Raw genomic sequence first — 13281 nt, forward strand, 5'->3', positions numbered from 1 at the left:
CCAAGGAGCTAAAAAAGTGGGGGAAAAAACCCGCCAAACTGAAAAACGCAAAGTGGAAAAATAACTTTTCGATTTCTCATTGATTTACAGTTAACCTCAATGAAAAAACGCCATGGGGGCCGTTTTGGCGTTTTTTGGCGGGGGGAAAAAACACACAAAAAAACAAGTGGAAACTTAGCCTTATGCAGCCTACATTTCCCATGAATGCTGTGGTTTTGGGTGTGGCTACTGCGGCTGTTCATCTGATCAGACTGCTAATGCTTGAGTTCAGCGAGGTGAACTTAGGCTAGGTTCACACGGCCGTCGTCTTCCGTCCCGTTATTGAGGATTAACAAACAAACTGTAAAAAAGTAAAAAGATGAAAAGATGAAAACGGATGTTATCCATGCATTCGTTTGAATCCGTTATTGTTCAATTAAAGAACAATTTTTTTTTTGTTCTGAGCATGCTCAGAAGTAAAAACAGATAAACGGATTTGTAAATTACTTCGATTAAAAAATCTTAATCCTTCCAGTACTTATTAGCTGCTGAATACTACAGAGGAAATTATTTTCTTTTTGGAACACAGTGCTCTCTGCTGACATCATGACCACAGTGTTCTCTGGACAGTTCTTAAAATGGACAGAGGTGTCAACAGAGTAAGAGAAAATCCCCATAGAAAACCTATGCTGCTCTGGACAGCTCCTAAAATGGACAGAGATGTCAGCAGAGAGCTCTTTTGTGTTCCAAAAAGAAAACCATTTCCTCTGTAGTATTCAGCAGCTAATAAGTACTGGAAGGATTAAGATTTTTTTCAATGTTAAATTTATTATATCCATTTTTGTTCCGTATTTATTTTTTATTTTTTTGATGGAGAAAAAAAATACTGCATGCTATGTCTCTTCTCCAGCAAAAGAAAAATGGAATAGCAAGCAAACTGTTGACAAAGGACTGTAGAAGAATCCTATTGACATCAATGGGATCCTTTTTACAGCGGTTTGCAACCGATTTGCAAAAGTATCGAATGGATTGCATAATGGGCATGATTTTACGGGGGCAGACTGCCGTATGAATGAGCCCTTACACTCGTAAGTGGCACAGTTTACACTGTGCAGTTTTGATGTGTTTTATGTTATTAAGACAATTACTATAAAGAACCAAAATTAGTTTAATGTCATAGATGGATACATAGACATGTCAAAAGTTGTGTTTTTTTTTTTTTTTTTTTAATTACCGTAATGCTTTAAGCTATGTTCGCTTATTGCATTTTTACTGTTTTCTGCTGCAATTTCCGAAAATTGTGGTGAAATATCACCATTTTTGCCAAGAGGTTGGGACAACCAAAGCAAAAAAACACAATGGTCCTTATGTACTATTGTGAACCTGACCTGCTTTTCTGTTGTTGAGCTCTAGATGTGGTGCGGGGCACCACAATTTTTATCTGCACCAGTATTTGCAAATCCAAACTTGTGATGTCATGTCTCGGCCACACTGCAACCTGGGTAATCCCGAGACCTGAGTAATTTTGTATGCTATTAAAAAGAAATATTGGGGCAAAAATCACAGAAGAATTGCAAGACCACAATCCCACACAGGTACAGACATTATATTATGAACTACACTAACTTTACAGCCCCTGTAGCGTAGTCAAATTAAAAAAATTCTGGAATACCCCTTTAAATGAACACAAAATCCTGTGACTACATGGCTGGAAATTCCCACAAAGATAAAGCCGGTCAGAACATTCCCCACCTGTGTGTCCCAATAGTAAAGAGTGGAATCATGGGAGAATATTTCACACTAATAAAAAACCCCAAACTCTAAGTAAAGCAGGGCCAATGTGTGAACACCGCCTCAGGGGAGATGTATACCTTCTATATATCTAGATGACTTAGATAACAGATGAGTGGGGAGGGATCTGGTAGGTGATGATGTCATCAGAAAGGGACTGACATCCTGTTCTGACACATTAAAGGAAAACTCTGGCTCCCCCCGCATTAACCAGTGGTGCTGGCTGATGCGGGGGACGCTGATCAGTTTGATGCTTACTGTGCCTGGATCTGCCCGGCCGTTCTGCTGATATCTTTGTTTTTCCTTATATGCTAATAAAGTGCTAACTGGCACAGGCGGCGTTAACTGGCACTCTGAGTGCCAGTTAACGCTGCCTGTGCCAGTTAGCACCTCATTAGCATATAGGGAAAAATGAAGATATCGACAGACCGGGCACAGTAGGCATCAAACTGATCAGCCAGCACCGATGGCTAGTGCGGGGGGAGCAAGCGGTCAGTATTCCTTTTAAGCCCTGTGAGTCAGACTGGTGATCACATGACCAGGTTAAAGTAATAAGATACGATGCATCTGCATCGAATACAACAAATTACACTGACTAGTTACCCTCCCCCCCCCCCCCCCATATCATGCACACTCACATTACTAGAGTGCTTCTTTAAAGGGGTACTCCACTGGAAAACTTTTTTTTTTTTTTTTTATCATCTGGTGCCAAAATAATTTGTAAATGACTTCTATTTAAAAATCTTAACCCTTCCAGTACTTATCAGCTGCTGTATGTTTCAGAGGAAGTTCTTTTTCTTTTTAAATTTCCTTTCTGTCTGACCCCAGTGCTCTCTGCTGACACATCTGTCCATTTTAGGAACTGTCCAGAGTAGGAGCAAATCCCCATAGCAAACCTCTCCTGCTCTGGACAGTTCCTAAAATGAAGGAGGTGTCAGCAGAGAGCAGTGTGGTCAGACAGAAAGGAAATGTAAAAAGAAAAAAACTTCCTGTGGAGTGTACAGCAGCTGATAAGTACTGGAAGGATTAAGATTTTTAAATAGAAGTAATTTACAAATCTGTTTATCTTTCTAGCACCAGTTGATTTAAAAATAATAATAATAATAATAATAATAATGTTTTCCAGGGGAGTACCCCTTTTTAATCATAAACTGTGCTCCCCAGACGCCCCACTTACACCATTTAGTCAGTAATTCATACCCTAAATGGTAACCCTGCTAATGCATGACGACCTGACCTCTCGAATTTGTCGCTATCATGGCTTCCTTTGCCAGGTCTGTCCTCCCTAACTAGATTAGGGTAGCACCAAAAATGTTGAGAGTTTACAGCTCTCCAGCATGTCCCAGAAGTCTCCCCCCTTTTTCCCGAAGCATCAGGTACATTCCAAAGTATGCTTTACAGTGCGCCATAATATAGCCGGGTGTAAACCATTTTCAGTTACGGTATATATAGGATTATATTATTTAAATTTAGCCTAGATTTAAGTTGCATAGCAGAAGGAACCTATAAAATACCTACAACCTAATAAAATATAAATCGCAGAAAAAAAACAAAAAAAAAACGGTTAAAGTAAAACAAATGGCCGGCAGGCTGGAAATGGAGGAGGTCAAAAAAGGAGGCTTAGTTCCAGGAAGTCTAAATGGGATTGGGCTCTCATAAAATCCAGTAATGTGCTGAATAATATCAACATTTTAAGGGCCGCGTCAACCGGCCACTTGATGTCCTTGAACTACTCTAAAAGCAACGCGAGCAATTTTACTTTGTCCGGAAAGTGCAGCGGCATAAGTAATCGGCAAATGAATTAAAAAAAAAATTTTGAAATAAAAAATAAGCAAGTAATAAGTCGTAGAAGAGATTCCACACATCTTATATGGATTCTGTTCCGCATTGCTGGTCATTTCACAAATTGCTTGTTTTATATGGAATCTAAAGCAGAAGAACAGGGCTATATATAAGCCCATGACTAGATAGATAGGGCTTGTCATCAGAATCTAATGCAAATGAGGCTTAAAGGGCTTATCCAGGAAAAAACAATTTAAAATAATATATAAATCTACTGGCTCCAGAAAGTTAAACAGATTTGTAAATTACTTGTATTAAAAAATATTTACCCTTCCAGTACCTATAAGCAGCTGTATACTACAGAGGAAATTCTTTTCTTTTTAAATTTCTTTTTTGTCTTGTCCACAGTGCTCTCTGCTGACACCTCTTTCCGTGTCAGGAACTGTCCAGAGCAGCAGAAAATCCTCATAGCAAACCTATGCTGCTCTGGACAGTTCCTGACAGGGACAGAGGTGTCAGCAGAGAGCACTGTGGACAAGACAAAAAAGAAATGTGAAAAGAATTGCCTCTGTATTATACAGCTGCTAATAAGTACTGGAAGGGTAAAGATTTTTTTTTTTTTTTATAGAAGTAATTTACAAATCTGTTTATCTTTCTGGCACCAGTTGATTTAAAAAAAAAAAAAATAAATAAATAAAAATAAAGTTTTCCACCAGAGTACCCCTTTAAGTATATAATAAATACTACATGGATGAACTTTTAGCTTTCCTCCCTATCATTTCACGCCTCTCTATATAATTGCTCTTATTTCTTCTGACTTGCAATGACTTTTGGAAAGCCGAATTTCCAGATGTTGTTTATGGTTATTTCTTCTAATCGTTTCTTCATGTGTTAAAAGAAATAGATGAAGGTGTTTTGGTAATTTTTTTTAAATTTTTTTTTTAATCAATTTTTTTTTATTTTTTTTTAAGTGAATGAGGGCGTAATGTTGGGTTTTGTTATACCAATTACGGTAGAAGTTGAGAATTCCCAGTCTGGTCCGAGCCGTGGAGCTAATTGTTGGTGTTTTCCGCTAATGTGCCACATGATCTCGTTGTAAATACCTGTTATTGTAATGACTTTAGCACATCATTGTTGTCAGACACATTCGTTTAAATAAATCTTTTTATTTTTTTATTTTTTTTTTCTCTTCTGCCACAGTTACCAATTACAACAATGTGTTAGAAGCAAATTCGGATTCTGATGATGAAGACAAATTACACATAGTGGAAGAGGAAAGTGTTACAGATGCGGCAGATGGCGAAGGCAGCGTGCCAGAAGACGACTTGCCAACCGACCAAACAGTATTAGCAGAAGGCAGCGAAAGTGTGAAGCAAACTTGTTGGGACGATGAAGGTATTCTTTATAAATGCTCGAGGGAAAGTTCTGCATGGAAGCTTATTTTATGGTATTTTTTATTATATATGTGTATATATATATATATATATATATATATATATATATATATATATATATTTATTTATATATTATTTTTTTTATTATTATTTTACACACACTTTTGTGGCACAACATCCAAATTTCTAAGGAATATATTAAACTGGATGAAAAGCACTTACCGTATTTTTCGTCATATAAGACGCACCTAATTTTATAGGATAAAAATCTAGAAAATAAAGATTCTGAACCAAATACAATGGCCCTCATTTACTATTCTAAACCCGTTTTGTCGGGTTTTTTTGGCGCATCTTTGTCTGCGCCATGTCGCAGACATCGTGCTCCAGTCTGCGACACGATGCAACATTTTTTCCCGACGGACCCGATGTGGATTCTCCCAAACCCGAAAAAGGGGCGTAACCCGACATTTCTGAGCTTTCCCACGTATTTATTAAGGTTTCCAACCCGAATTTGTTGAATTGTTGTGGATTTTTTCCCGACAGCTCAGAGGAGTTGGAAACCAAAACCAACAAAATGCACGTGTGACAAACAGGATGCGACATAATAATAAATACCAGGGGAAAAAAGCAGTCGGGTAAGAAAGCAACATAGACTTACAACCCGATTTTTCTTAGTAAATGAGGGCCAATGTAAAGTATAGGACAGTGATCTTCAACCTTCGGACCTTCAGATGTTGCAAAACTACAACTCCCAGCATGCCCGGACAGCCGTTGGCCGTCCGGGCATGCCGGGAGTTGTAGTTTTGCATCATCTGGAGGTCCGCAGGTTGAAGACCACTGGTATAGGAGGTAGTACTCGCGTGTCCCCGCCGCTCCGGACCCGTCACCGCTGCCCTGGATGTCGCCCTCCATCGCTGTTGCCGCGTCCCCGGGGTGTCCCCGTCGCTCCGGAACGTCTCTGCTGCCCTCCATAGCATCTCCGTCGCCGCCATAATGACGCTATGCACGCCGCTCCTATTGGATGACGGGACGGCGTGCGCAATGACGTGATGACGACTGAGAGTGCCGGCCATGCAGGGGATCCCGGCACGGAGCAGACACCGAGGAGGAAGGTAAGGTCCCTCCCGGTGTCCTGTAAGCTGTTAGGGACGCCGCGGTGAAATCGCGACTGAACAGCCGGGTTAGTGTTATTTTTGCTTCAGAAACGGTGGTCAGCTTTGATCGCCTCGTCAGAAGGGATAATACAGGGCATCACCGCGATCGGTGATGTCCTGTATTAGCCGCGGGTCCCGGCCGTTGATGGCCGCAGGGACCGCCGTAATAGGTGTGTATTTGCCTTATAAGACGCACCAACTTTTTCCTCCCCAGTTTTGGGGAAGAAAAAGTGCGTCTTATACGGCGAAAAATACGGTATGTCTGATTTTTTTATTTGTTTATTGTGTTAGAAATGAGTGGCACCACTTCTCTATTCAAAAAGGGGGGTCTGACTGCTAAGATTTCCGCATTTAAGACATTTATCACCTATCCTGTGGCTATAAGGTGAATAAAGGTTGCATCGAAGTCATAGGTGTGTCGCTTCAAGTGATGAAGCAACTTTCAGATTGACCTTTAATTTTGCTGATTTTTTGCTACCTATTGACTTCAATGGGAAGGAAAATACGCAGCAACAAAATACGGCACAGGGTAGCCAAAGCCATTATTTTACTGCCCAAGGGGTATATTCATTGCCTTGGTCCATGATCTCAAACAGTTGCCCTCCAGATATTGCAAAACTTCAACTCCAAGAATCTGGAGGGCAACAGTCTGAGACCACTGGCCTAGGTCATATGCTGTACACCTATATCTATGCTACCTACCTATATCTAAGTAATGCTGGGCAGGTTCTTCTGGAAGCGTCCTTTCACCAGCTTCTTCTCTAGTGCCATCCAAGGCGGAGCAGACAAATATAGTCATGACCTTGTTTAAAGCCTAGTGGGAGTGTGTAGGGCTTTTAGATGAGCAGCTGGCCAAGTCCCTCGCATGTCAGAGACCCACACTTCTAAGCAAATATTGAGCTGTTAGTTGAGTTGTTCTATTCAGTGCTCTATGCTGACACCTCTGTCTGTATGAGGAACTGTCCAGAGTTGGAGAGGTTTGCTATGGAGATTTTCTTGTACTCTGGACAGTTCCTGACATGGACAGAGGTGTCAGCAGAGAGCACTGTGGTCAGACAGAAAAGAATTCCAGAAAGAAATAAAACTTCCTGTGGATCCTAAAGCAGCCGATAAGTACTGGAAGAATTAAGATTTTTAAATAGAAGTAATTTTCAAATCTGCAAAAATAGAAGATAGTCAGCTCACCCGGCCACCGCACGGCAAAATAGTCCTCCAAGGATAAGAAGAAAGCAGGTAGATGCCAGCGATTAAGAAACTTCACCTTTATTAGATCCACGTTAAAAACATCGACATGGAGAGACTTCAATATAACACGCGATTAAAATCCCAGGAATCAGCGCCAAGCAGTATGCTTGGCGCTGATTCCTGGGATTTTAATCGCTTGTTATATTGAAGTCTCTCCATGTCGATGTTTTTAACGTGGATCTAATAAAGGGGAAGTTCCTTAAAGGAATAGTCCAGTGGTGACTCAGTGGTAGTAACTTATCCCCTATACTAAGGATAGGGGATAAGTTGCAGATCGCGGGGGGTCCGACCGCTGGGACCCCCTGCGATCTCCTGTACGGAGCCCCGACAGCCCGCGGGAAGGGGGCGTGTCGACCTCCGCACGAGGCGGCGGCAGACACGCCCCCTCAATACAACTCTATGGCAGAGCCGAAGCGCTGCCTTCGGCAATCTCCGGCTCTGCCATTGAGATGTATTGAGGGGGCGTGTCAGCCGCCGCTTCGTGCGGTGGTCGACACCCGCTATCTGGGCGGAGAGCCGGGGCCCTGTACAGAGAGATTGCAGGGGGCCCCAGCGGTCGGACCCCCCGCGATCTGAAACTTATCCCCTATCCTTAGGATAGGGGATACGTTTTTCACCACTGTACTACCCCTTTAATCGCTGGCATCTACCTGCTCTCTTCTTAATTTTCAAATCTGTTTAACTTTCTGGTTGATATGAAAAAAAAAAAAATTCCACTGGAGTATCCCTCTAAAGCGGTACTCCGGTGGAAAACTTTTTTTTATTTTTTATTTATTTTTAAATCATGATGCTAGAAAGTTAAACAGATTTGTAAATTCTTGTAGTGAGAAACAGCGTTCGGCACAGCCAACCATGCAGCCTGATATTCGCTCTTGATGGAACAGGTGTGTATGTATGTCGCTGCTTGTGGGGTGCTCAGCCAGGACAGAGTCATGGATCAAACATTTGAGAGAGCATGGAAAATAAGCGGCACTCACCACAACCAGCTAGCAACAACTTCTTTATTTCTTAGGCGTGCAGTAAAACATGCAGGTGCAGGGAGACAAGGACGCCGGGGAATCCGGCTGACTGGTCACAGCCGTATCGTGCTTCCGCACTTCGTCAGACCATCCATGGTCTGACGAAGTGCGGAAGCACGATACGGCTGTGACCAGTCAGCCGGATTCCCCGGCGTCCTTGTCTCCCTGCACCTGCATGTTTTACTGCACGCCTAAGAAATAAAGAAGTTGTCGCTAGCTGGTTGTGGTGAGTGCCGCTTATTTTCCATGCTCTCTCAAATGTTAGATTTGTAAATTACTTCTATTAAAGAAATCTTAATCCTTCCAGTACTTATTAGCAGCTGTATACTATAGAGGAAATTCTTTTCTTTTTGGAACTCTTTTCTGTCTGACCACAGTGCTCTCTGCTGAAACCTCTGTCCATGTCAGGAACCGTCCAGAGCAGGAGAAAATCCCCATAGCAAACACATGCTGCTCTGGACAGTTCCTTAAATGGACAGAGGTGTCAGCAGAGAGCACTGTGGTCGTGACAGAAAAGAAATCCCAAAAGAAAATAATTTCCTCTGTAGTATGCAGCCGCTAATAAATACTGGGAGGATTAAGATTTTTTAATAGAAGTAAATTACAAATCTGTTTAACTTTCTGGCACCAGTTGAGTTACCGTATTTTTCGCCGTATAAGACTCACTTTTTCTTCCCCAAAACTGGGGGGGAAAAGTTGGTGCGTCTTAAACGGCGAATAGCCAAATACACATTAAAACCCTGTCCTATCAAGTCAGTCCAGGCGGGACCCGCGGCTAATACAGGACATCACCAATCGCGATGATGCCCTGTATTAACCCTTCAGACGCGGCGATCAAAGCTGACCGCCGCGTCTGAAGGGAAAGTGACACTAACCCGGCTGCACCGGGAGGGACCTTACCTGCCTCCTCGGTGTCTGCTCCGTGCCAGGATTCCCTGCATGGCCGGTGCTCTCCTTTGTCGCGATTACGGCGACAGACAACGAGGATACCGGGCAGCAGAGCGACTGCGACACCCCGGGGACGCAGCGACAGCGATGCAGGGCGACATCCAGGGCAGCGGTGACGTGTCCGGAGCGGCGGGGACACGCAAGTATTACCTCCTATACCAGTGGTCTTCAACCTGCGGACCTCCAGATGTTGCAAAACTACAACTCCCAGCATGCCCGGACAGCCAACGGCTGTCCGGGCATGCTGGGAGTTGTAGTTTTGCAACATCTGGAGGTTCGCTGGTTGAAGATCACTGTCCTACACTTAAAATTGTATTCTAGATTTTCCTCCTTTAAAATTGGGTGCGTCTTATATGACGAAAAATACGGTGTAAAAAAAAAAAGTTATCCACCGGAGTACCCCTTTAATATACAGATCATGTCATCTAAAAACATATTAACAAATAACAACCAACATGATATGATGTGCCCACCTGTTAAACCAATTTCCTTCTGCGAGACCTTTAATGGCAATCTTTCATCCGCTCCCACACTCCTTACCAGTTCAGACAGGTGTGTGAAGATTCGGTTGGAGATAAAAACCACAACGCTTTAAAAAAAATAAAAATAAAATTATAATAATTTCCCGAGATGGCTCCAGTAATTCATTGTAAATTCTGCAGCTCACTTGTCTGGTTCCTCTTTGTCAGTCTTCCCATTTGCTGCCTGTCACATATATTGTACAATAACCTAAAATATGTGGAGGTGTCATTTTGCCACAATTCCCTCCTCTCTATCATCCTCCTGTCTTTGTATCTAACAGTTCTATCCTCTTTTATGTCTGTTTTGGAAAACACTTTCTCATCTTCTCTACCGTTCACTAAACTAAGGTGGAAAAATTCCTGGTCCTGACAAGTAGAGATAAGCGAATTTACAGTAAATTCGATTCGTCACGAACTTCTCGGCTCGGCAGTTGATGACTTTTCCTGCGTAAATGAGTTCAGCTTTCAGGTGCTCCGGTGGGCTGGAAAAGGTGGATACAGTCCTAGGAAAGAGTCTCCTAGGACTGTATCCACCTTTTCCAGCCCATCGGAGCACCTGAACTAATTTATGCAGGAAAAGTCATCAACTGCCGAGCTGAGAAGTTCGTGATGAATCGAATTTACCGTAAATTCGCTCATCTCGAATGACAAGTTTAAACCAGATTAAAGGCATTACTGGAAAAATAGTTGCAGGAGAAAACCTTTTGAGTCCATAACATGTGCCACAAAGCAGTGCTGCAAACCTGATTAGCCTGTGTTCGCACAGGGCATGTTTGGTTGCCTTGATGCACTAGAAGTCCCAGCCAGTCTTTACTTATGCCACAGTGGTGACATGACAAACAGACCTGCATCTGACCACTGCAGTCAGGTGGCTGTAGGTGGCATCACTGATGTGGGAAAAGGCAGAGGTCACCTACCCAGTCCTCAAGGCCCAACAACAGTCCAGGATTTTATTTTTTTCCTCTTCTATTCCATTGGTGTAACTGAAAAAAACACTGAATGCTGGTGGGCCTTGAGGACTGGGATGGGGACCACTGGGATAAGGAAATAAGGATCACTTAGGACCAATGAAGCATTGGAATTGAAGTGGTGGAGGTTATCACTTACTAGAACTTTCTGTCTCACGTCCCATCTCCCTTCCCTCTCCATAGACTTTTATGGGCAGCTGTAATCCTGATACTTAAAGGAGAACACCAGCCAAAACTGACTTATCCCCTATCCACAGGATCCAGAGATCGCGGGGGTGGGAAGATATTCAGACCCCCCCCCCCACGCGATCAGCTACTTATCCCCTGTCCTGTGCATAGGGGGTAAGTTAGTTTTGGCTGGAATTCTCGTTTAATTGAGTCCAGAGACTTTTAGCAGTTTTTTAGATTGAATGATAAGTTTGGGGGGGGGGGGGTCAGCAGGAAAGTAGAGAGAGGCATTTTTTTCTGATGTGCTATATTAGAAGGTTTCTAGCATTCATTTGTACTATTGATTTTATATAAAGTTTCTATTGGGAAACTTAAAGGTCATTTAGTCAGAAATCTTATACGGCAAACTGACCTTTAGGGCTGGGTAAATTATATGTGGAGGCCCCATCCCAGTTGAAAGATTCCACATGGAAACTTTGAGGGTTACTATCTGTCAGCTGGTAATGGCGTCGCTTATATAAAATCACTGTTTATCTCTTTACTTGGTCGGCATAACGATCCTCCGGGATTAATTCATGCACTGTAATAATTAACTAGAATTCTGCTTTTAATTATAGTCGTCTTGGATTCATTGACGTGTTATGGGTGTACACCGCAAAGGAAAAAGAGAAATCCACTGCTAAGGGTGTATTCACACATACAGGATCCTCTGCAGATTTGATGCGCAGGATTTGTAACTGCAGATTAGAAGCTGTGTTCAGTCATTTAGATTACATTGAAGTCTGCAGCAGAAAATCCTGCGCATCAAATCTGCGTATGTGTGAACCCTAAGGGTACATTCACGCTGCGGATCCGCTGGTGAAGGCCCGCTCTATGCTGTCTGTACATGTGCCTGCTTGTAGTAGCAATACGCCGCTACCAGCAGACACACTGCGATGTGCGAGTCGCAGTATACTCGCACATCGCGGGAGCTCTCTGCCTAACTCAGAGCAGGGAGAGTGGCCGCGATGTGTGAGTACGCCGCGCACATCGCTGCAGTGTGTCTGCTCATAGCGGCGTATTGCCCCTACCAGCAGGCACATGTAAAGCCAGCATAGAGTGGGGCCTTCACCAGCGGATCTGCAGCTAAATACGCTGCGAAAATCCGAGCGCGTGAATGTACTCTAAGGGTATGTTCACATCGGCTAATTTTTTTGTGGGTTTCCCGCTGCGTATTTGAAAGGGGGCGGGCTCTTCTCGGCTGTCCGCGCAAGATTTGCCGCAAGCCCCATTGAAGTCAGTAGGGACTGCGGCGGATTTTCCGCAGCGTAAATTCCTCATTGGAAAATCTGCTGCGGACAGCCGAGAAGAGCCCGCCCCCTTTAAAATGCGCAGTGAGAAACCCGCAAAAAAAATCCGCCTGTGTGAACGAATCCTAAGACTCCAGTTTTATAGAGATGACCATAGGCATGACTGCATATCCATTGCATTTTGGTCCCTGGCTCCTGATAGAGTCCAAAGTCCCATCTGCCATATAAGACCCAAGTATTATACGTGGTAGGTGGCGAGCCCTGGTACATCTTTTCGTTGGGGCCTAATATGTCTGTAGTATAATTCTCCAGTATTCATCAGTGAGTACAATCCGCGTTACAACAGAGATTACAATGAATATTTAAGAGAATCAATAGCAGTTGCTGTGAACGTTCGTATACAAATAGCCTCCTTAGGAGAACATGCTTGACTCGGCTAAACTTAGAAAAGGGGAAGAACACAAGCGAATACCTTGGCACACCAGTTGGCTATTTATAACTAGCGTGGAGTTGCACTTTGAGACATTTTCCCATTGCGGATGGTGGATACTGCACTTGTGCAAGAGAGGTCATGTGAAAAATATCATGGGGTTTAGATGATTTTAACAAAGGTATAAAAAATAAATTATTATTTTTAGCTGTTGCAAAATCTGTTTTCTATGGAGGGAGCGCAGACTGCGTGCCGGGACGCCTCTGTGACTTGGAGGGAGATATGGGCTCACTTCAGTAACTGGACGAGGTGTTAAGTCAATGTGATATGATGGATTTGTTTTGACCTCGTGCCTCTGACGTCTGAAGATGTAGACGCTGCGTTGCCAAATATATTCTATGTGCTTATACGTATGTGGCCATCTGAACAGTGGGATTTATTTTATTTATTCATTTATTAAGAATTATGTTTCTATTTTACAGATGGAACAGATGGCAATGAAATCCTGGGGCCTGAAGCTGAAGTGGATGATCTAGGAAGCGCAGGTAACTTGATTATTTCTCTTTTTGTTGGCTTTTATCTCCAGTAGAGTA

The 13281-nt window shown here is 43.0% G+C and overlaps 1 protein-coding gene across 4 annotated transcripts in view; it reads left to right on the top strand.

Annotated features, from left to right (window-relative positions):
- The window catches only part of ZEB1 (zinc finger E-box binding homeobox 1), a 155441-nt gene that overhangs the window by 97021 nt on the left and 45139 nt on the right, over positions 1–13281 (top strand). For all 4 annotated transcript variants that reach the window (XM_056519437.1, XM_056519440.1, XM_056519439.1 and 1 more), the window contains exons 2-3: positions 4753–4947; positions 13171–13233. In XM_056519437.1, coding sequence (XP_056375412.1) covers positions 4753–4947; positions 13171–13233 — 258 coding nt within the window. The remainder of the gene's footprint in view (positions 1–4752; positions 4948–13170; positions 13234–13281) is intronic.

This window comes from Hyla sarda, chromosome 5, assembly GCF_029499605.1.
Source record: "Hyla sarda isolate aHylSar1 chromosome 5, aHylSar1.hap1, whole genome shotgun sequence".
Classification (NCBI taxonomy): Eukaryota; Metazoa; Chordata; class Amphibia; order Anura; family Hylidae; genus Hyla; species Hyla sarda.